This window comes from Drosophila santomea, chromosome X, assembly GCF_016746245.2.
Source record: "Drosophila santomea strain STO CAGO 1482 chromosome X, Prin_Dsan_1.1, whole genome shotgun sequence".
NCBI classification, from domain to species: Eukaryota; Metazoa; Arthropoda; class Insecta; order Diptera; family Drosophilidae; genus Drosophila; species Drosophila santomea.
In genome coordinates this window covers 11,320,341-11,344,455 of record NC_053021.2, presented here as the reverse complement: position 1 = coordinate 11,344,455, position 24,115 = coordinate 11,320,341, and the positions used below count along the sequence as shown (strand labels likewise).

The 24,115-nt window shown below is 43.7% G+C and overlaps 3 protein-coding genes across 6 annotated transcripts; 2 read left to right on the top strand and 1 right to left on the bottom strand.

Moving 5' to 3' along the window:
• The first annotated feature begins 6,454 nt into the window (after positions 1-6,454).
• Positions 6,455-11,145, top strand: LOC120456412 (chromatin modification-related protein eaf-1). Its single transcript, XM_039643242.1, has 5 exons — positions 6,455-6,484; positions 7,709-7,895; positions 8,520-8,680; positions 8,822-9,743; positions 10,120-11,145. The coding sequence occupies exons 1-5, from the start codon at positions 6,461-6,463 to the stop codon at positions 11,016-11,018; spliced, it is 2,193 nt and encodes a 730-aa protein (XP_039499176.1). The 5' UTR covers positions 6,455-6,460; the 3' UTR covers positions 11,019-11,145.
• Positions 11,146-12,454: 1,309 nt separating this feature from the next.
• LOC120456032 (putative odorant receptor 19b) lies at positions 12,455-13,750 on the bottom strand. Its single transcript, XM_039642602.1, has 3 exons — positions 13,014-13,750; positions 12,586-12,946; positions 12,455-12,530 (listed from the first exon to the last, which is right to left on the bottom strand). Exons 1-3 carry the CDS (start codon positions 13,748-13,750, stop codon positions 12,474-12,476), a joined length of 1,155 nt encoding a protein of 384 aa, XP_039498536.1. The 3' UTR covers positions 12,455-12,473.
• A 2,522-nt stretch (positions 13,751-16,272) lies between these two features.
• LOC120455422 (neurogenic locus notch homolog protein 1) lies at positions 16,273-23,462 on the top strand. Of its 4 annotated transcripts, none has more exons than XM_039641575.2 (6): positions 16,273-16,396; positions 18,223-18,286; positions 18,765-19,003; positions 19,103-19,184; positions 22,193-22,809; positions 22,872-23,462. In XM_039641575.2, the coding sequence occupies exons 1-6, from the start codon at positions 16,394-16,396 to the stop codon at positions 23,079-23,081; spliced, it is 1,215 nt and encodes a 404-aa protein (XP_039497509.1). In that variant the 5' UTR covers positions 16,273-16,393; the 3' UTR covers positions 23,082-23,462. The 4 variants fall into 4 exon arrangements, with proteins under 4 accessions (XP_039497509.1, XP_039497506.1, XP_039497510.1 ...); XM_039641572.2 differs by having other exon boundaries at positions 18,223-18,397; XM_039641576.2 differs by having other exon boundaries at positions 16,274-16,396; positions 18,226-18,286.
• Positions 23,463-24,115: the final 653 nt, after the last annotated feature.

The following is a 24,115-nucleotide window of genomic DNA, read 5'->3' as shown; positions in this document are numbered from 1 at the left end:
CTGAATTCGAGACAGGTCCCTTCAGCCAAAGGAGGAAGTATCACTGTAGAAGTATCATAAACGGATACGGATTGTAGCTATTCGCTGTTCAAACTATAGATCTAGTTAAAAGTGCTGTTTCCTCGCGCGCTGCATTATTTACAATGGCAATTCTGGCGTTGAATGATGATGAATGATAATCATTCGTACTTGGCAAATACTTTTCATTTTTATTAATTTATTCCTTCACTTTCTCCACTCGAAATAGCTGCCTTCCCTCTTGTATCCCAGCCCCTTTCTGTATTTTGTATTTGATTAAATTAGTTGTCAGCTTGTATTCACTTTGTTCTCATTTTCATTCTTCGCAAACTTTTTCCGCTGGCCTGTTTTATTGTTGGCTCGGTTGGTGCCGCTGTTTGGATGGATGTTTGGATGTGGATGTTTGGATGTGGATGTGAATGTTTGTAGTGCGTATTCCCTTGCCCAATTAAACGCTTTTTTCCAGCCGCCACAAAGCAGCAGCGCCAGCAACAACAAAGTGTTTTTTGATTAAAATTAACGAAAGTTTCTGGCCTGGTTTAAAAGTCAAGAGAGCCGCCAAGTGGGTGGCTGGGCGCCCGGGCGCCTGGGCGGCCAACAGGGAGTGACAACAAGTGGCCAAGGACACAATATATCGCGTTGAATGCATGATAAGCTGCGTAAGCAAAAAGGAAATTCGCGCGAATAACAACATACAGAGAGAACTCGCCAAACCCAAATTATTGCCAGCAGTGTAACTTCGATTTAACACAAAAATATTTTATATTTAAATTTACTTATTTTCTGAGAACTATATTTATCTTCGTTTTAACTACAAGCTAAATATTGAACTGCTGTCACAGTGGTGCCATGCCTTTAAACTTTGCTTTGAAAACCAACCAAGACAGTTACAAAGATGACCAATGTGCAGCAGAGTTGGCTGAAGTTCGATTTAAGGAAGCTGGACTGTAGGCGGAAGCACTGAAAGCTGAAAACTCAATTCGGCCCCAACGATGTGAGCCACTGTCACAGCCACAATTCAAACAGTTTGGCAACAGAAATTGGCATCGTTTCAATGCAGCGCCAACTTATTTAAAGTCAACTGAACTGCTGCGTTTAAAACAGCGCCGAAATCGCGCTCGTTTTCCCCAGCAAGTTGGGCACACAGACCGCAAGCTAAATTACGTGGCAGATTCAAATGAGCATTTGAAGCATTTCCATGGAAAACTTTTTCGTCTTTTTCGTCTTTTTCTCCTTTTTCACCCGTATCTGCAGTGTGTGCGCGCTTTTTTTCTCGTCAGCGCGGAAATTGTAATGAATAATTTAGCTTTTAACTGTTGGGGGAGCTGAGCAGGCCAAGTTAGCTAAGTTAGCTGGCCCGAGGTGGGAAGTTGGGTGTTGGAAAGTTGGATGCTGTGATGCTGCGATGCTGTGCTGCTGGGATGCTGTGGAGTTTGAGGCGATAGAGGAGTTGGAGGAGTTGCTGGTGCCACGCAATCTGGTTTGGATGGCCATGTGGAGGGGCTTAGTTTTAGGCATCCCCCGGTTGCGTTGTCAACCACTTTGAGTCTGCGTTTGGCCAGCGGACTTCAAGGCCTCTTGAAGCGAATCCGAGATTGGACCCGACTCTGCTGCAGATTCTGATCAAAATACTGATATTTATAGTCGCAAAATAACAAAAAAGGGGTTATTGGCAAAAAATCATCTTAAAAAATTTGAAAAAAAGTGAAAATAATATATATTTTTTTTTGAAAACGCAGTTTGATAGGAAATTTAATTACGAGCTCAACGAGGTATGCCATTCCATATTCGGATCAATATTTCGAATGTTCTGATCAAAATACTGATATTTATAGTCGCAAAATAAGAGAAAAGCGGTTATTGGCAAAAAATCATCATAAAAAATTGGAAGAAAAGTGAAAATAATAATAATTTTTTTTTGAAAACACAGTTCGGTAGGAAATTTAATTACGAGCTTAACGAGGTATGCCATTCCATATTCGGACCAATATTTCGAATGTTCTGATCAAAATACTGATATTTATAGTGGCAAAATAACAGAAAAGCGATTTTCGGCAAAAAATCATCATAAAAAATTGGAAGAAAAGTGAAAACATTATTTTTTTTTTTTTGAAAACACAGTTCGATAGGAAATTTAATTACGAGCTCAACGAGGTATGCCATTCCATATTCGGACCAATATTTCAAATGTTCTGATCAAAATACTGATATTTATAGTGGCAAAATAACAGAAAAGCGGTTATTGGCAAAAAATCATCATCAAAAATTGGAAGAAAAGTGAAAATAATATTTTTTTTTTTTTGAAAACACAGTTCGGTAGGAAATTTAATTACGAGCTTAACGAGGTATGCCATTCCATATTCGGACCAATATTTTAAATGTTCTGATCAAAATACTGATATTTATAGTGGCAAAATAACAGAAAAGCGGTTATTGGCAAAAAATCATCATCAAAAATTGGAAGAAAAGTGAAAATAATATTTTTTTTTTTTGAAAACTCAGTTTGATAGGAAATTTAATTACGAGCTCAACGAGGTATGCCATTCCATATTCGGACCAATATTTTAAATGTTCTGATCAAAATACTGATATTTATAGTGGCGAAATAACAGAAAAGCGGTTATTGGCAAAAAATCATCATAACAAATTGGAAGAAAAGTGAAAATAATATTGTTTTTTTTTTGAAAACACAGTTCGATAAGAAATTTAATTACGAGCTCAACGAGGTATGCCATTCCATATTCGGACCAATATTTTAAATGTTCTGATCAAAATACTGATATTTATAGTGGCGAAATAACAGAAAAGCGGTTATTGGCAAAAAATCATCATCAAAAATTTGAAGAAAAGTGAAAATAATATATATATTTTTTTGAAAACGCAGTTCGATAGGAAATTTAATTACGAGCTCAACGAGGTATGCCATTCCATATTCGGAACAATATTTCGAATGTTCTGATCAAAATATGCCAATAGACCTTGAAAATATACAATTTACTTCACAAAGCTTAGAGACATTAACTTTGGCTTCTAAAACACTCACTCACAGTCGGCAAGTAGTGTCAAATAGAACTGAGCAATAATAAATTCAATGGGAATTCGCCAAGTTTAAAGGGATTTCTTTATATATTTCAAATCTACTGATTTAACCAGTATTTTCTTTCGACAAAAAAGTGTTTGTAATTGCTAGGAATTTTATTAATGTAATACTCTTCATTGAACAACACTCTGCAACATCAAAAATACACTGGGAGTAATTGCTCCTAATGAAGTGTAATGACTGAGTGGCAATGTGACCAATGTTAATGGGAATTTATGTAGCTTTAATAGGGAAAAGGGTGAACTGGAGCATTCCAAATGCTTTATTGCACTGGCCCAAAAGTTGCTGTTCTGTTTGTAATCTGCCACTAAATGTTATTTATAACTTGCATAATGCTTATATATATATTATACGTAAAGGAGCAGCTTTAATTTGTAACGATCAAACTGTATCAAACGATCAATAAAAATGAAATAATTAATATTAATTTCCGCTTCAGTGTTTTTCCCAGTGTACTCAAGCTAATACTGAGCAGCGGATCGACGGAAGACCCGAAAGAAGGCTAGTAGTGCACTTGTCGAGCCAAATGCCGTCGAAACCAGTTGTGTGGGGATTGGACTTTGGGGCTGGGGGATTGCCGATGGCGGATGGCGAATTGCGAATTGGGGACCCCACCTGGCTGCGGATCTCGATTTCAGGCCGCATTTCGCCCAAAATGCGACAGCTCGAGGTGCATTTCCGTGAAAATAATTGACGCAGCCGATTGTCGATGGCCGATGGCTGATGGCTTTGCACGCTTCCTTTTGGGGCTTTGATAACCAGTTTTGCGTTGCACTGATTTAGTTTCGACCATTTCGAGCCATTCGATTGCATAAGTACGAATTGCCAACGCATCGCATCACTGTTTCCTGGCCTCAGTTTTCAGTTTCGAGTTTCCAGTTGCCAGTTTCTAGTTTTTAGTTCGCAGTTTCCCCCTAATACTGGGCTCCCTAATTAGTTTCTGGAACGGTCCAAGTCTGGCCATAAATTATGCGGCCACGCAATGCAATGACAAACTGGCGACACAATCATATGCGATTTGATAACGCCGTGGATTATCGTCTATAATTTGGGTCGCATTCGATGCTGTGTTCAGGTGAAAATTGCGCTGCAAGTGGAGCATGTGGCAAATTAAAATATATATCATTATAGAGCTGATGCAATTATTCGTGGCCGAAAATTGGTTCTGTTTTGTGGAAATTCGATTAGGTTAGATTTCCGAGCGAATTAATAATTATTTCACGTTTTCATTTGTAATTATTCGCATTTCGTTGGGAGCAGAGATTGCAAAAACAATTTGAAAATTCTCTTTAGTAATATCATAGTTTTAAAAATCATAATTTCTCATTTACAAGCTGGAATTTATATCAAATAATCATACACTCAGGGTGGGCACCAATTAGAAACAGCCAGCCACACATAAGTAAATACCAAAATTCAGACACAAAGATATTGGGCAATATTCTTTTCTCTTTTTGAATATTTTATACCACACCAAAGGCAATTTGCGGTAAGTAGGGGTGCAAAAAAAGAAAAGCAGGGAGAAGCACAATTTGCTGAAAGTGAAAAAGTTTGCTCCGTTTGATTTTAGCACAATTTTCGCACTGGAGCACATCACATCGGATGCTTTTCATCCTGGCCAACCTTTCGAACCAACAAACTTGCTAAACAAAAACCAAAAACTAACCATGCATGCGAAACCACTTTTTCGCCCACTTGCCACTCCCACTTGCCACTCCCACTGCCGCCCACATCATCTCGTTGGCACTACTAATTATAACACTTTGCTGTCCGAGGAACAATTAAGTGGATGTTACCGGGCTCAGCACGATGTGCAGAAGAATAGGGGACTTTTAACTTCTCCACCTGCAGTCATTTCCAAATGTGGATGGAAATGGAGATGGAGATGAGGAGCTCTTAACTTTCCGCACACATTTTATGTCCGACTGCAAATTGAGGGACTTTTATATGATATGGCATGGGCATAGCATTTTTCGACAGCCAAAGCCAAAGGTGGGAATAGAGTGGGTCATTTGGGGGCAGAATGTTAGTGGAGTTGTGTGCCATTGCCAAAGTAACAGTTCAGTTTTATGGAAAGCCACTTGATTTTATTAGGAGCCCTTAAAAAATCATTGTCCGTTGTAAACGCTTCGTTCAACAACGGACGAGGCCAGGACGAGGCTTGTCAGGCATCCAAACACCCGAAGGACCCACAGGACCTGCAATGCAAAAACAAACTCCTAATGAGTGCAAGCTAATCCCACTTGGGGCAACAACGAGAATGCAGCGAGAAGTGGTACTTAATGTAATGTGAGGAATTAGTTCAAGTTCGATTGAACTAAAAGTTCTAGTGCTAAGCCTTATTGATTCGCGATGGGGTAGTTGTGGAAACAAGTATTTAACACAAGTACTTTAAACGCATTTTAGTTGTGTAAGATTCTCCTGAAATATACAAATTGGTCTAGCAACACATTATTGCTTATTTCCCCTCTTGTTGCAGTGCACCACACATGTTTATGGCGCCCCCGGGCGGACCTAGAAAAGAGCATGTATTGCTGTGTATTGGTTACTCAGTATTGAAGCTTATAAAATTCATTTTTATCTTGAACCTGAATTTGTTCTGGAAATATATATGACAACCCATTAGTGGCGTCGGACTATCTCATAAGATACAGTTTCGTAAGTAAGAGGATCAACTTCCGATCAACTTCCAGAAAAAGTCGATGACGTAAGCCAAATTGAAGCGGCGAATCTGCAGCTGACAATGACCATCGATTAATGGCCGTGATTGTGCTCCACAAATGGCTCAGTCGGATCGCGGCGACACCAAAAGGTGCTTGCCCCCAACGGTGGCAAGTTGCTGTTGGCTTGTTGCTTGTTACTAGTTGCTAGTTGCTTGTTGCTGGTTGATAGTTGCCAGCTGCATGCTGCATGTTGCTGGTGGCCAGTTTGCAGTGCAAGATGCAAGGCGGAATGCCAAGCGCTGGCTATAAAACGACGCAAGGCTGGCGAACCAATTTCACTCTCACTTTGTTGGCCAACACGCGAGCTAGCGATTTAGGCCGCCGCAGTAAAAATCGCGAGCGTTTTCCGCGCGTTTACTTAACCACAGCAAGAGCAAACGTCTGCATTGAACAAATAGCCGTGAAAAGTGTTTATAAATTTGTTTGTTTTAGTTTTTTTCTTTTTTGTTTTGGTTTGCCGCTTTTGTTGGCCCGCCACACGAATCGAATTTTAATTGAGTGACAGAAGGAAACCAAATTAAAACGACAAAAAAAATAAGTGAACACACAAAATAAATTATATATATTTGCCCATATATATATATGGTATATGTTGGTTTGAATAAATAAAGCAGCAGCCATGGGAATAATGCCGCTCATACGGGTAAATAATGCAAAATAGGATTAAGCCCATGTAATTGAAATCGAACCCACTGAAAGTTGCCCATCAAATATTGATAATGATATAAATCAGCGCCTATTTTGATTATTTCCGCTCGATTACTTGCCATCCTGGGCATTCAGATAATCGAAGGGAGATAATTCTTGCACATGTAATGCGATTCGCGATAGCTTTATTAACTTTATTATTCATTAAATGTTTTAACACACAGGATGATACATGATAATAATTTCAAACACCTATGGAAAAAATGTAAATAATAACACCTCATATGACTTCCTTTCTAGTTATTTAATTGTTTTGTTTCTTAGTCCTTAGTGTCTTAATATGGAAGTAGAAATTTCCAAATTGTCATACACAAATTAATATTTGTTAGCTCTTGGCAAGGAAGTAATAAAAAGTGTAATAAAATAATTGGCTTGATTTAAAATATATATAAATATAGACGTGATTAGTCAATAAATGATATTTTTATATCATTTATTATTTTATAATAATTTTAAACAGATTTTAAACAATATGTAGTTTGGCTATTAAGTGTTTTAAATGTATTTATAAATTATATGAAGTCAGATTAAGCACATCGTCGCCATCAATGAGTCGCCATTGGATAATTACGCCATTATATGTAGATATAGATGAAACCATCGACCCAAACCAACCAGACCAAATAACCACAATAAACGTGGCCAAGTCATTTCTCATCTCAAAAGATCAGATCAGATTTACCGCATACACACGGATGCGAGTGTACACTCTCGTATGTGAATACAAAAACCAAACACATGCGTTCGAGTAGTAAACGCAAATGGGTGGAATGGTATTTGCTGGCATGAAGCTTATTAATAATTACCTTTATGCCAGGTTCATTGTACACACTCGGCTTAATTACGAGTATTAGTTATTAATCGCGTGTGCAGTGGAAAAGCAAAAATAATAATAATGTGCGACAAGAGCGGAAAACAATTGCACTTCGGTGAATAAAATTTCATAATTGCATATAAATCATTTTAATTAAATTATTATTATGAATTGCAGTGAAAATATTTTTAATCAAACGCCTTTTTCCGACTTTTTCGTTTAATGCACTAAATGTACAACGAGCATGGCCAACTTATTGCATTGATTTCGATTTAAGTTGATTGCATTTCGATACGATTCGATTCGATTTGCTCTCCACTCACGCCCCAATATTCCGTGTTCCAGGTACTGGCCACCATCGCCATCGCCATCTGTTGCCTCCTGGCCACTTCCTGTGGCGCCGAGAACATCGAGGCCATTTCCACCAAGGCCGCGGACAAGGTCGAGGCCACCACCACCACCAAGCTGACCCCCACCGTCGCGGAGGACTCCAAGAGCAAGACCGAGAAGCGCGACTCATCGGATCAGACAGGTGGGCGGTGGTCAGGAATATAGTGCATCATTATTTAATGGTTATTTCAATTGGCTGCAGTCGCTAGGAAGAGTTTTTCTCCATTTTTATTCCTAGAAAATAATTTGATTTCACCGGGAAAGCCAGATGCTGTCTATGACAATGCAAGCAGGTTGGAAAATGTAGTTTTGGCTTAGCAGTACAGGAATACAGTTCCTTAAAATTCGATCATACATTTATCCAATTACCATGAAGACTAGTTGTCCCAGCCAACAGATCTCCACTGAATGAATGTGTTTCGAGATACAATTCCATGATTCCGATCTTTAGCAGCTGAGAACTTACTATGCAAGTTATGTAACTACATAAGTATATATGGCATTTCAGTGAAAATCTTTCATTTCTAAGCATAAATTCAAATTGGCGCACCTTGAGGTTTAGTCCATTTGAATTCCTTTAAGCAAATGCAAGCACTCACTCACCATTCAACCCCAAAGTATCTCCACGTACACAAATTAATCCGCCGAACATGGGGCCCCCTCTCGTTCAATGGCAGTAACAATTTAATTGGCCAACCAACTTCAGTTAGCGCCACAAGGTGATTTGCAGTATTTACAGTGACTGACCGCAAATTTGCCCCTGCAGGTGGTCCCTACTTGAGCCTATCGAGCAAAGAGCCCCCCTTCCGGCCGTATTACCCACCCGGCAGCCACTTTGAGGCGGAGACGCCCACGCCCATCTTCGGACCCACCACGCTGCGCTACACGGCGGCGGAGGCGGCACCACCGGCGGCAACACTGCCACAGGTACGCAGCAACCACAGCGAGTGCATTTAATTAAGGCGCCGCTTTCTCTGTTTGCACCGCCCACTCACTCTCCCTCTCTCTCTCTCTCTCTCTCTCTCTCTCCCTCTCTCTCTCTCTCTGTTTGACCCACCTACCCCGCAGGCGTTCTACGGACAGAGGGCGCCACCGCAGCACCACCGCTTCAGCTTTGCAGTGCCGCCGCAAGTGGAATCCTACCAGCGACAAGTCGCGTATAAGCCAGCTGCCCCCTCGCCGCAGCCGCAGCTGCAGCCACATCAGCATCTGCATCAGCATCCGCATCAGCATCCGCATCAGCATCCGCATCAGCAGTCGATTTTCAATTACGGCGAACTTGAGCCGGAGGCGGGGGCAGCCACACCACTGGCCACCCAGCAGGCGAAGTACCTGCAGCAGCCGCAGCCGCAGCAAAAGTTGCAGCAACGCATCCAGTACATAATTGCCATACCTCTGTCCTACATGCGCCAGTTGCAGCAGCAGCAACAGTTGCAACAGCAGCAGCAGCAGCAGCATCATCAGTTGATCCTGGGTCCACCGCCCACCAGTAGTAGCAGCAGCACCACCAGCACCAGCACCACCAGCACTGCACCACCCTCAGCACCCTCGGCGCCCTTGGCCAACGGCAGGCATTCGGTGGTGCAGCTGCTGGGTCCGCTGGCCCGCGACCATCAGGGCCAGTACAAGCCCTACTACCAGTCGGACGCCGCCAGTGCACCACTCGCTGGACCCGGCGCACCACTGATCCACCAGCCGTACCTACAAATCCCCACCAGCCTGCTGATGGCCGCCGCCCAGCAGCTGCAGCAGCACCACCACCAACAGCAGCAACAGCAGCAGCAGCAGCAACAACAGCAGCATGTTTACGCCAAAGTGGCCGCACCACCTGCACCACCCACCTCCCAGCCCGCCCAGCTGATCTACCAGCCGCAGCCGCAGGCGCACCACCACCAGCCGCAGATCCAACTGCAGCTGCAGCGAATCTTCCTGCAACACCCGCAGCCCCAGCAATCCACCATCTACGCCGAGCAGCCAGCTCCACTTTATGGTAAGTAAAACAAAAGAGGGTAGCGACTTGCAAGGGTAAAGGGTATCAGAAAGTCCATACACTCCACTTTTTTTGCATCGAAAGCCAATACAGAAGTCTTATTAAATATTAAAGTCATATTAAATATAACAACCACTTTCTATACTCGTATTAAAGTGCAGTTTGGGAGATGCATTCAGAATCATTTTGGGCCAACTATGTGTGCCCTCGATTGGAGGCCAAAAACGTTTGACTTCTTGGACAAAGCCCTAACTGGCCATAACGTTTGGGATGCAATACGATGGTCTGGGTAATTAGGGGCAAAGTGCACTTGGGGGCAGAAGTAAGGCCGTGAAATCTGATGCGTGTAATCCTCTTGTTTCATTGCGCCTTTCAGCATATCCGCTGCAGCAGCAACACCAGCAGCAAAACCAGCAGCAACACCAGCACTACCACCAGAAGCCGCAGCAGCAACAGCCCCTGAAACAGGCGCATCAGTCGCAGCAGCAACACAAATACACGCCTGCAGCACCGACATCTCCGACAGCATTGACAACATCAACAACGAGCAGCACAGCAGCAGCAGCAGCAACAGCAACAGCAGCAACAGGAACACCACAGGCAGCAGCAGCAGCAGCAGCAACATCTACACGACAGCAACACTTGCCCCTGGTGCACTACAATCCCATTTACGTGCAGGCGCCCGCCGAGCAGCAGCATCCGCAGCAGCAGCATCAATTTGCCATATTGCCACGTTTTAGCAATAATAACCCCAAGGCCGTTTACAGCCTGGCCCATGAATCGGCGGGTCCAGGCCCAGGATTGGTAACGGGATCGGGAGCGGGAGCAGCTCCCATTCACGTGGTCAGATTGTCGGCGGCAAATGGGCCGCCGATCCATCACTACCACCACTACCAGCCGGCGGCGCCGCTGCTGCAGTCGCTCTATGGCCATGCCCCGCAGCAGTATGTGTCGCCGTATGCGGCCGTTTCCGGTGCAGGTTCAGGTTCAGGCTCCGGTGGCAGCTCCGGGTCCAGCTCCCTTTTGGCCGGACCCACGCCATCGCCCCACATGACCGCGGCCTCGCCGGCCATTATTCCGTACTTCAGTCATCCGGGCGCCGTGCATTATGGCACGCATTTGTACCAACCGGGCGCAGCAACAGCACTGGGTGCAACAGCATCAGCAGCATCCGCAGCAGGGCCCAGATCCACAGCAGGAGCAAAGCAACAGTCGACCGCAACAAGTGGGGGACAGCTGCCAGGTGACAGCAGCAATATTGTGAAATATCCCTAAGGCGATCAAAACAACAATGACAGCAGCAGCAGCAGCAACACAATCGCCACCAGGAGCAACATCACCCAGGGCGAGGATGGAGCTGAGCTCTAAGCTCGATTTGAGGACACAGGAGCAGCCAGGAGCAGCCAGGACCTCCCACTCCGCCGGCGACTGTGTTCGGATTTCCCATTTGCTGCTGCTCCTGTATTCGGTACGCTAATTACGTATTTTACTAGATTTCAAGGCTCTTTCGAGCCCAGCTCCTTGTTGTTATGCAAATGCGGTGGTGCCTTCCAACGTTTGCTTTTCCAACTTTTAATGAGTTCGCCCGTACTCGAGGGCGCTCGTTCGGTTTTTGTGTAAATATTTAAGAAATTTTCCAATAGACTCGCCAAATAAATATTTGCCTAAGCCTACATATACGTACGTCTGCACTGTTTTAGCCTAAGAACTCGTTATGTGTATCTTAATATTAACAATTATGCTCACAAATATACTCATCTTATTAACTGGAAGCGAAGCATTTCATTTCGTAAAGGATTCTATAGGTACATAAAACTCATTGAAAAGCGCCTTAAAATCGAATGGTTTTTTATTTGTCATGAATGATACCGGGAATTTACCATAATCGCTATGTCGAACCGTTTAAATTGCCACTGATGGGTTACATAATTATGCTGGTAATTCAATATTCAAGTACACATTCAGTGCAATGACTACGAAAATGAATCAGATTGAAATTGTCGCTGGAACCGCGCATTGGTTAAATCATTAATCGCATATCCATTAATTGACTTATATGGACTTCAGCCATGCACAGTGGGCCAAAAAGTGTTAAACGTCATCAAAATAGCAATGAAATATGCAAAATATGCAAAAATACAAGTTATTCTTAACTTGACGTTCAAATTAAATGAAAATTCCCATAGGTTTTATCAATTTAAAAATTATACATCCGGCTCGAAAAAAAATAAAACCAAGTTAAGCTGGCAAAAGAGCAGTTTGCAAATATGATAAGTTGAGCGGCAAGAGTGCCACGCCCACTTGGGGGAGGCCTCAATTAAAATGTCTATTAAGGAATCTGCGTCGGGCGCAGCTGTCAGAGGAGTTTGTGTTACTTCAATTTCCGTTTAACTCATTTAATAATAAGCGCCTGCATTATGCAGCAATAATTAAGAGCCACAGACAGGTGAAAATCCCGCACCTGAAATGCAATAATCACGCAGCAGCGATAGATGCAGCTTTCACTGGTAGAAATGCGGTGGGATATATGCAAAGATAAATGTTTGGAATAAAAGTCAATAAACAATTGGGAAAACTACTTCTACCTTTACAACTAACGAGTGCTGCGACTATTAGATACCTCTTACTAATCGACTTACGAAATCGACTTACGAAATCGACTGATTCCAAAATTTGCTAACATATTAATTAAACATACTACTGTATTCCTCCAGATGACCTCTATTTAAGTTACGATTTACGAATTTCATTCAGCAGAGTGAGCATGGTGTATGCACCCTTAATCACCTGCAACAGATCGTTGATAAACAGGGTAAATGTTTAATTCTTGTACAACACTTACCGTCAGAAAGGTCCTCATGCTGATGGGCACTATTATGCCGGAGACCAGGATCAGTGGCTTCTGGCAGCGTGCGAGCATCAGGATCAGGAGCCGCCGGAACTGAACCGTTTGGGAAACCCAGTTGCAGCTGTAGACAGCTGCCACGAGGGCATCTCCCTCCTCGCAAACGAGCTCCGCCACGTAGCAGAGCAGCAGGGTCTCTGTGGAGACGAGCAGCAGCAGGACCATCATGTTCATGAACCTCATGATCCCCACGCTCCCGAAGAGCAGGAAGAAGATGATGCTGCACTGGGCAGCAGCCGTGCAAAACAACTGCAGGAAGCAGGTCATCGACAGCGATCTCTCCAGCGACTTGAAGAGGCTGCAGTTGGCGAAAAGTAAACATACATAATAATAATAGTTTTCAATTGAGATTTTCTCACACTCACTGCAGAATGCTCTGGTGGTCGTGGATGCACTCAGAGATAAGGGCATGCATCCGAGCCGCCGACAGAGGCGTGCCATGTCCCAGCTTGGAGACCCGCAGGGCGAGCGCCTTGGTGTGGGCTCTGACCAGGATGAGGTAGGTGCCCGGATAGGTGCACAGATTGGAGACCATCAATGCATTCGCAATGATGGCGCTCGTGTGCAGTATGGCGGTGGGGAGGAAAACGGACGTGCTGTCCCTCCAGTTCCAGGGTATCCAGGAGGGGTACATCACCGTGGGCTCGTTGGCCATGGCCATGTAAAGGATGCCCACTATGACGATGCTCGTAACGCCGCGCGAAAAGTGGCGGAATACGAACTTGGTCAGCTCAATGTTTGCCCCAACAATACGGCGTTCCTCGGCGGTGCCCAGCCGACTGTCCAAGTGATTGAGCACCCGGTGGCTGCGGATCATCTCGTCGCGCATGCGATAGACATTGATCAGCTTCAGCATGTAGAGGGTGTGCGGCATGGTCGCGCAGAGGCCCTCGCAGAAGGTATCCAGCGAGTTGGACTGCATGAGGTTGACCGTAAAGGAGATGCAGAGGCATATGTGGAAGCAAAAGTTCCACACCACGGAGTACGCCGTATAGTGGCGACCCCAGAATGTTCCCTTCTCCGCCGGATGCGCTCCGATTATCCTGAAGATGCGCCAGTGGTTCACCAGGGCCTGCGATGAGTCCACCTCCGCCATGTCCATTGATGTCCGGTTCTTTGAAGGAGCTCTCTGCCGTCTGTGCTTTTTATATTCATCCAATCAACCCAACCACCTGTGCCGCAAATTATGCAAATTGCTGCAAATTAGACCGAAAAAGTTCGTTTTAGAACCTTCCAGCAATTACAATGGCAATCATTTTCGCAAATCAATCGTGTGCTTATCATTAATAGCGCCACTTAGCTTCCAAAGAATTTCTATGAATATTAGAAAATTAAATGTAAGTATGAGAGTGGGTTTCAAATTGTTCCCGCACTTTTTTAAATTACTGCTTAATATCAAATAACATTTATTGATGAAAGGCCGTTACTTTTTTTGGGATAATTAATTAATCAGGGAGTTTCCCTGCCCCTGAGCACATTTGTTTAACCCCATCACTTCTGCAAATCCCCTTCAACTAACCGCATTTTAGTTTGGCAAGGCTACACCTTAAAAGCCATTCCATCCAGATGAGATTGCTCGCAGGTGGTGTGTATTCAAATTAATAATGCCAAATTGATTATAAAACATTTGTCAATGGCAATCTGCCGGGAATGACCCGTCCGGAGAAGAATAGACCTCACGAAAACACACACACAAGGCGAGGCACCATGATGGAATATGATTGATATTAGGCGGCATAAATTGTGGGGAGGCAGGGGCAGGGGCAGGGGCAGGGGCAGGGGAGTGGGCCCATTCCGGGTTACTGGGATCCCAGATCCCGGACAACCTGATCCATCAGGGCAACCTGTCGCGACCTTGGCAAGCAATAATATATTGCGAGCTAAGTTGGCCCAGAGATTTGTAGACCAGGGCGGCATAATTAAATTGGGCAAAAAGAACAGGTGCCACTGTCGGTCGTCTTGTGAATTCTGGTGAATTCTCATTCAATTATGGCCAATTGGCGTACGTTTCAATTTGCAGTTTAATCTGTAATATTCCCATATCGATCGATTCGATTTGCGGAGCTTAACCGATGCCATTCAAGGCATTTCATTTGAAAATGGAAGTCGATTGCAAATTGCCGACCATTATTATCTTATTGCCATAGGTCAAACCATCTCTATTATTTATTCTACCCAGTTATTCTACCCCCACGCAGCCGAAAAGCCAGAAGCCAAGATTCTCGTTTTAATTGGTTCGATTTCAGTGCAGATTCGTTTGGGCTTAATCCGTTCTTTTTGATATCGAATGGCAGTGAAAGCGGTTCTTGCTAAGCTCATTTTTTAGATTCAAAGGCCATTAAAATGGACTTAGTTACGGTAGAGAATAGTGAGGATGTTCAATGAAATGCCCAGTTGGCTTATGAATATTGTGTGGCATGAGTCAATATGAATACCTTAAGCTTGTTATTTTATTTGCTTGAATAAAAACAAATGAGCGGCCTGCGTTTCGTTTACTAGTCAAACGGAAATGGGCGATTTTTTGTTCTCGATTTCCGACGGCTTTTAAATTGAAAAATATGTAAATTCGTCAAGTCAATTAACTCTGTAATACGATTATCCACATATATAGATGTATATAAAAAAGGAATGAGAAAACCCTAGCGAAATGAAATTTGTTGAAATGGGCATCCGGTGTGGATGAGATACATTCTGTTTGAAAAATGTTGTGTAAATTTAAGTTTGAGCAGGAATTATCCTTTGTATACATATACATTTTATCCTACAAGTGCTTTGTAGAGCATGGAATATTTCCAGCCTTTTTTTGGATGCCTCTGGAAATACCTACCTAACCCGGGCACTAGACACCTGTCCCATTGCCAAGTGGGCAATTTCTTCGTTCCCAGTCGAGTCGCCTCCGATCCGGAGACGTGCTGAGTAGGAAAGCCAGCCAAGTTCGTCCCACAGCACTCGGATGCAGCGGCCCACGCAGAAGTCGAGCCACCAAAGCAAAGCCGGCATGGCCAAAACAATCCAACAATCCGAAGCAAAGTCGTCAAGTACGCGTTTGTATATAAATAGCACGGTGCCCAAGCAAACAAATATGTGTGCGAATGACTCAATCTGAGAGGCGATTTGGACTGAAATGATTTTAGCTAAAATCGAGCAGCACAATGCTTTCAGCAAGCGCAAAGTCAACAACAAAACAAGCTTGTCAACAGAGTTATGGGAGAATTCTGGTGCATTGCGAAAAATAGTTTTCCAAATAAAAGTAACTACTCGATCGATTTGATCTAGTAACGAAAGCTACCTCGAGCTGTTACTAGCTGACTAATTGTGCTTCTTAAATGCCGAAGGATTTTGGTACGTTTGTAGCTGGTTAACTCTATCAATTATTGGAAGAAGATATATCCCGAGATATTTTGTGAGGAAGCTATTTATTTAATTTACCACAGTTTTCTCTCTGTGTAAGTGGAAGGGTTGCGGATGGGGGAGAGGGAGAGGGAGAGGGAGAGGGAGGAGCAGGAAGAGGAGGAAGGGAAGGTGAGCAGCTGAGAGATGACGCCAACGTCGCTCAGCTGTTTCTCGGCCAAGTTAAGAGCCGCGGCCTTATAAATAGCCCAAGCTCATCTAGAAGCCGACTCAGTTGAAAGCGAAGCGTGCCAAGTGGAAATCGGATCCATTTATCAGTTAACATTTATTGTTTTTTATTTTACATTGTTTTTTTGCTGTGGTGCTAGTGTTTTCTAAGAACTGAACCCCGAAAATGGTGAGTTGCAGTGGGAAAAACTGCATTCTATATGTAAACGTGTGTTGAAAGAATGTATTTATTTTTTAAATGATCTAAACTGATGTTAACTATCAAAAAGTGTCATGATCACTTCCCCAGGATTAATAATTTATAAATAATTTAATAAATGTAATAAAAACGGGTTTGTTTGCGTGGAAGAATCAGAACTACGAATGAGTATATAGACTTAAACTTGAACATTTATTTGCTGTTTATTTTCTTCATTGAAGAAGCTTTAGTGTTCGAGAATATTACGCACAAAGGCAATACATAAAATATGCATTCAGTAAATGATACGTGAATGGAATATTGACGAATGTTAACTTCCGGCTAGTTAAGCTGCCTGGATGAATAGTGAATGGATTTGCAAACACATCAGATAATCCAAGAAGAGCATAACCATATTCCCACATAATGTTTTTGGTGCCCACGATCGGCTGATTCTTTTGAGTGCTTTCGATCTGCCTTTTATCTATTCATTTTTTCGGAGATGATCAATCACTCAACACTTTTTAAGCTGCCCAAGCTAACATGAAGCCCATTATTCATTTGTTTGTGCAACAAAGCCAAAAAACCAATTAGTTTCTACCACTTTACCATAGCTTGTTATTTTAATTGCCATCACTAGAAGAGCAAAAAGTCAAATAGACTTGAATTGTACACCTTTTTACCTACTTGTAAAATTCACTAAGCACTTTCTTGCTCGTTATTCGAATTCAGAAAATTCCACCCTATTTATTTGTTTGCCATCATAAATTATGTACGTAATATTTAACTAGTTAAAATTAAAACAGCAAACTTACCTTTTGCATTTCATAATATAGTTCCAAAAACTACTCTTTTACAAATGCATATAATTAATATATTATGTACATAGATAACCATATATATCTAGATCCAAATATGGCTCTGAATCACTTCCCTTGAACAATGTAGTCTGATTATAAATCACCCTGCAAAATGTGCGATTTAAGAAATCCAATTTCCTCCCTCGATGGATACATCCGAACCATTTACGTGATGATCGACAACTTAGTTGAGGCGAATATGGACTACCATATTGGTCATTCGTAGTAATTCGAAAAGGCAGCCGACCCATTTGCATATTCTTATTGTATATTATTGTATACCGATTTGAATAATTGTTTTTAGCCCGAATTGAGCTTCCAAAGAAGCGGCCAACAAGTTTATCTCCCATGTGTCATTCGCAAACACCGATCGGTGTTCGCCACCTTGAGCGCAATATGGCTTCATCATCGATCGTCACTCATACCCATGCCCGGCTGACCCAAACATGGTGTCCGGTTACTTTCGGCCACCAGAATCCAAAACAATGTTTGCCCCAAACAGCCGTTCAGCGAATTTGTCATGGCTTTTGGGGCTTTTCAGAATATTAAATGCGATGACACAGAAACCGGCAAGATTGAATACTTCAATGAATAAGTCTGGATCCAGTCCTAACTCAATTCATTCATTGCGATTTAGATGTTTGCTTAGATCGAATACTTTTGTGAATGAATGCCATTCGTAAATCATTTCACTTCATTCAACGGGTTCTCCGACTGATTATATTATATTGTTTATATTATTGTTTATATTATTGTTTATATTATATTATATTATATTTAAAATTTTTTATAAGTGTTTGTTTTGTAGTTTGTTTAGTGTAGATATTTACTTTGATATATTTGATAGATATTTCCTTATATCTTATTAAATTCCAATGTTTGAAGTATTACTTATTTGTAGTATTACTTGTCTGCCATTGAGAACACCACTAACCGCCGCTGATCCTTCTCTTGCAGCAGCAGCTCCTGGTCGTGGCCCTGGTGGCGGTGGCCATCGCGTCCTTGCCCCAACTGGCCGCAGGTAAAAAGCTGGGGAAGCGCTGCGTGAACTGCACGTACCGCACCTACTACACCTACGGCGATGGGCGATCCCTGCAGCGGGTTGTCTATAGCGATCCGGTCTACACACGCGGTATTTACCCAGCTTCCCTATCAGTATCCACATCCGCATCCGTAGCATTCCCGCACCAGCACGATGTACATAAGAGAGCACCGCCGCAAGCACCCAGAGCCCTGACCCTTGACACCGCACCCCTTACCATAGATACCCCTTACCATAGATACCTCTTACCAAAGATACCTCTTACCAAAGATACCTCTTACCATAGATACCCCTTACCATAGATACCCCTTACCCCTTAGATAGAAATGTATCTGCAGTAGCTAACCCCTAACACCCAGCGAGTAGCATAGAGCATAGAGTTTGAGATGAGACACCAGTTCACCTGCGCACCAGTGCATAACCTCACCGCCTCTGCCCCCTCCTCTCGCCCCCACAGCGCAGTCCTACAGCAGCGGATGCAGCGGTAGCCCGTGCGGCGTGAACGCCGTGTGCCAGGAGGCCTCCGGGGGACGGCCCGTCTGCTCCTGCCCGCCCGGATTCAGCGGTAATCCGCTCACCCACTGCAATCGCGGCGAGTGCCTGGACAACGTCGACTGCCGCGGCAACCTGCAGTGCAAGGACAATCGCTGCGTTAATCCCTGCGTGGGTGCCTGTGGCATTGGCTCCAATTGTGACGTAAGTGCCGCGTCCGCCAGAGGGACTTTATATATACATATATTCCCATCCTCCACTGACCACCACTGACCACCACTGACATTCGCTTGCTCTTTCCAGGCCCGCAACCACGTGGCCGTGTGCAGCTGCCCGGCCGGCTACAATGGCGACCCCTACCACGTCTGCCACCTCAACGATCCGGGTAAGTGGCCCGCCCACATGCCGCCAAGTGGGCGTGGCAGAGCGGCAAATCGGGTTATATGCGGGGTGTCATAAGAATCGTTCGCAGCTCACTTGTCAGTCGAAATCAATCCGGTTCCAACAGCCTATGACCTCTGTGTTTTGTTTTATTTTGCGAGGTATTCATTTCATTCAGTCGGATAAAGGTGGAATTATCACTTTTGAACTTTTGAAGATATAAATATGCTAACGATGTATAAATTGTAAGGGTCAACTTAACGATTAAAAGATCAAATAAGTATAAGTTTAAAGCTATCAGTTCAAAGTTATCTGTTCTAAAAAGTGCTTAAACTCTTTACACTGGCAATTTATAAAGAATATATGAATTACAAACTTAAGCTAGTTTATTCCTACATATTTACTTGGTTGAATATGTGGAATATATGGAATATATATGGAAGTAACTGAAACATTGTCCAGAAATAAGCCTTGACCACTTGAACAAAATCAGTGCAAACTGGTTTCTTTACAGGGTTACATAACAATGAAATGAAACAAGTTCAAATTATTGGGGATGTACACGTGAAACACGTACTGGAACACTCACGTATTACGAAGCCTTGTCTAACATGGAAAATGCCATACTAAATGAACAGATTAAGCGCGACATATTGCAAACAATTTGTAAACAACTCATGTTGTTTATTATGCTGTTGTTTGCATTACTTTGTAAGGTGGGCATACGACTGCTGCGGAAACGCATAGATCTGATTGACAGCACATCGGATAATTAGCAACGCGAGTGCTGTGCAGCACAGCCCACTCGCGAATCCCTTGTGGCTAAATATATATAATACTTATAATATTAAACACTTGCAAGTGGCGAGATGACGTCGCAGATCCAACTGGTATTGCCAAATTCGACCAAATACGAGTGTATATGGGCACAAACAGGGGGCTGGGCCTCTGGGTTTGCTTTGCATGTGGGTTGGCTTTGCCCTGCCTTGCATAACATTTCGCGCTCAATGATAATGAGAATTATTATAATAATAATAATCCAAAAGCACTCGGCCAACTGGCAACGGGCTATGGGCAACGCCCAACATTCGGCCCGAATCGCACTTGGGGCCTTTGTAATTTTATGGTAATTAGCAGAGCATTTCGCTTCGCAATTGTCAAGATCAAGGACGCAGTGGGCGAGCTCCCAGGGCCAACGAGTATCCGAGTTGAGCGCCGAATCCGGAATCCGACGGAACCGAAAGGTGGCCCCGGGTAGGCACCAGTCAACATCCGATTATGGCCATAAGCTGCGCAGGTCGGCCAGCGAATTCAGGTGGCACTGGTCGGTCGAGTGGATTGGGAATTTCTCTCTTTCTCCCAGAAAACGAAGACAACTTGATCCACTCGATAAAACAAGGCGTCATTTTTAAAAAGTTGTTAAAATGTGTTGCTTCAGTTGTGATTTAGAATTTCTTTGAGAACTAACTACGTAATGTGCCACAAAATCATTCTTTGTGCAATGTTTTTGAAAGATTTTTAGAAAGTGCAGGCTGATTCCCAACATTCTGGCTTTTATACGGACACGCATGCGGACAGATAGACAGACGGACATGGTCAAATGGACAATCAACTAGTAATTCTAGTCAAGAAACGCGTTCCTTTACCTATTACATTGTCTCTAACGAATCTTGTGTACCCTTTACCGCCAAAGGCCAAGCCTCTCTAATATTAACTTCGGCTTGCAATTCTTTAAAAGCACTTCGAGTTACTGGCCGAAAATCGGCGTTAATAAATTGCATTTGTACGCTGGTTGGTTGCTCATTTGGGATTCGAGTCGGGTTCAGTGGCCGCCATTTGCCGCTCCTTTTCCGAATGCTGCACTCTGAACTTAACTGGCCCTCGATATATATTTTCTTGATTTCACTTAAATCACTTTCTGTGTTGCCTTCTGTGTGTTGCGGCCTCCGTTTGCGTGCAATTCCCATTGAAATACAATATTTATTTGCATTTCCAATTAGCAACTGACTTGGAAACAATAATTGCAAACGAACAGTCTACGGGGAGTGGAAGGAGCTCGGATTCCTTGCTCCCGCCTCAAGGACTCTGGATTCTTTTCCATTCATGTTCCTGAGGAGCAGATACAGATGCAGATGCAGATACAATTCCCTTTAGGCGTGGTGCAGATAGTCTGCTATCTGAAAACATTCACAGACATTTGCCTTAAAGTTTTCGTGCAGAAATACAAATTGAATGCTTTCATTTATTTCCAAAGTGCTTTACCAAACATAACTATTTAATTAGATATATTTCGAAAAAATGTATGTACCAACACATTGATTTAATGTCAGCGCGGAGAATTTTCCACTTTAGTTGTAAGACGTTTTGCAATCGATTTTCGAAATAAACTCCAGATTTCATTACAATACATTTTCCCGGCGCGCAAAAGTTGGTACTTCTGGCAAATTATGTCAAAAGAAAATGTAAGAGAAAAGGCCTGATAATGGCGAAACTTTTGCCATCGGAACGGAAAACAACGCAAACTAATTTCTTGACTTGCTCACCGCACCATCATCATCATCATCATCATCATCATCATCATCATCGTCGTCGTCTTGAGCGACGAGGAACAACAATTGGCACAAAAATAAAAGAAAATATGGGTAAAAACCAAAAATATGCGCATAAATGAGCGCCTGCTATTTGAATATGATTTTCTATTAGCCCGCTTTGAGTGCCCGGCCCCCAATTATAGGCCCCACTGGAGGTATTTTCCCGATTCGACCGGAACATAAGTCATATGACCCGGCATAAATCAAAAATGGGGCAGCAACAGCGGATGTTGACAGGGGCCACAACCCCAGTCGATGGTCAATAGGAAATGGGAAATGGTGAAAGGTGAAAGGTCGCCTAGAAAATAACTTCTTTCGTCCACACTTGAACTTGGCAGTACACTGCAAAAATACAAGGGAAGGCTCCCAATTGCTATGACACTTCTAATCTAATCTGTTGTTCCCTCTTTCCACTCCGCAGAGGAGCAGTGCCATCCCAGTCCCTGCGGCGTGAACACCAAGTGCGAGATCATCAACGGCGTGCCCACCTGCTCCTGCGTCCACGGCTACGTGGGCAATCCGCTGAGCGGATGTCGCCACGAATGCGACCACGATGGCGACTGCAACAGCCGGGACATGTGCTCCAGCAACTTCAAGTGCGTGCCCGCCTGCGGGCAGTGCGGCACTGGCGCCACCTGCCGGACGGTCAGCAATCACCGGGCGGTCTGCGAGTGTCCCAAGGGCTACATAGGCAGCCCGTACACGGAGTGCCGCCCGGAGTGCTACGGAGACGCGGACTGTCCGGCCGGACGACCCGCCTGCTTCTACGGCATCTGTAAGAACACCTGCGATGGTGCATGCGGCATCGGCGCCGACTGCAACCTGCGCGGACTCACACCCGTCTGCAGCTGCCCCCGCGACATGACCGGCGACCCCTTCGTCCGCTGCCGCCCCTTCACCAAGGAGGACCTGTGCGACCCCAATCCGTGCGGCACCAACGCCATCTGCGTGCCCGGACACGACAACACCGGTCGCGAGCGGCCCGTCTGCAACTGCCTGCCCGGCCACACCGGCAATCCGCTGAGCCACTGCACCCGGGTGAGTCATTTGGGTCATAACGTTGAGGCCATCATACTATTACTATTTACCCGTGTCCACAGGGTGAGTGCCTGAGCAACAACGAGTGTCCCGACCACCGCGCCTGCATCAACTACCAGTGCATCGATCCCTGCATCGGCAAGTGCGCCACTGGAGCCAGCTGCGAGCCCAAGGCCCACCTGGCGGTCTGCCGCTGTCCACAGGGACAGTCGGGTGATGCCCTGGTCTCCTGCCGCCAGACGCGCACCTTCCCCGTGGCCAAGTACCACTGAGGCGGGATGGGGAGTCGTTCCCGGAGCCGCACTGCCTGCCAGACCAGTCCAGTCCAGTCCAGTCCAGTCCAGTCACCTTCCGCCCTCATCCCAATCCGCACCAGTCCTCCTTCTGTCTGCCTGCCTTCTTCCCGTACTAGTCGTTGCCCTAACCTCGAGCTCTCCCTAATAGAAGCGAACACAAATGCGTTGAAAACCAATAAATAATACACGTAAATAATAATAAACAATGTGCCATTTCACTGGGGCCCACAAAAAAAAAAAAAAAACTTTAAAAGAATATTATAAATAATAAGATATAAAGTTCATTATCACTAGTTATATTACAGGTACTGATGCCTTAGTATCGAAATGCAAAGCTAAAAATCTTAACGGCTAAACGAAAAACAGCAAACATATTAGAAAATCCAATTGTCTTCTTTATTTTGATCGATAAATATATACATATATATAAATATATAGTTTTCTTTTGCTTGGTATGAAATATAGGTTTTATATTCGTGCATAGTCATTAACCATGAGTTTGCCGCACTTTCTAAAAGCTTTTTGCAGCTCCACCCATAACTAGGTAATCAATATCGGTATTCAAACGCAATTACATACATTAGTCGTTGAGTTTCTGGGTATAGCATAAGGTGCCTAAACAAATGCATGTGAATATATTTCGAGTTATATGACCGAAATCGTTAATTGTGGAGTGTGTAGCCTTCAAAATAAAGCTGTAAACATAAAATCCATTGGTTTTCATTACCAAAACTGAACAAGAAATAACACAAATTACATCGATGCAGCGCTTGATCAAAGAAAATTCGAGACAGCCTAAGTGAAAACAGGGAAAAGTGTACTCATATGTACATTCTGAATCAGAAAAGACCTTCTACAACTTCAACATCAAATGCCTCAGAGATGCATGTCCACTATGTATAAATATCATTCTCCCAAAATAGTTACTTTATTTTAATAAATTTGGTGCGCTTCGTTACTACGTTATTCACTCTTTTCATTGTGTCGCCTGAAAGTATGCAACTAGTTTA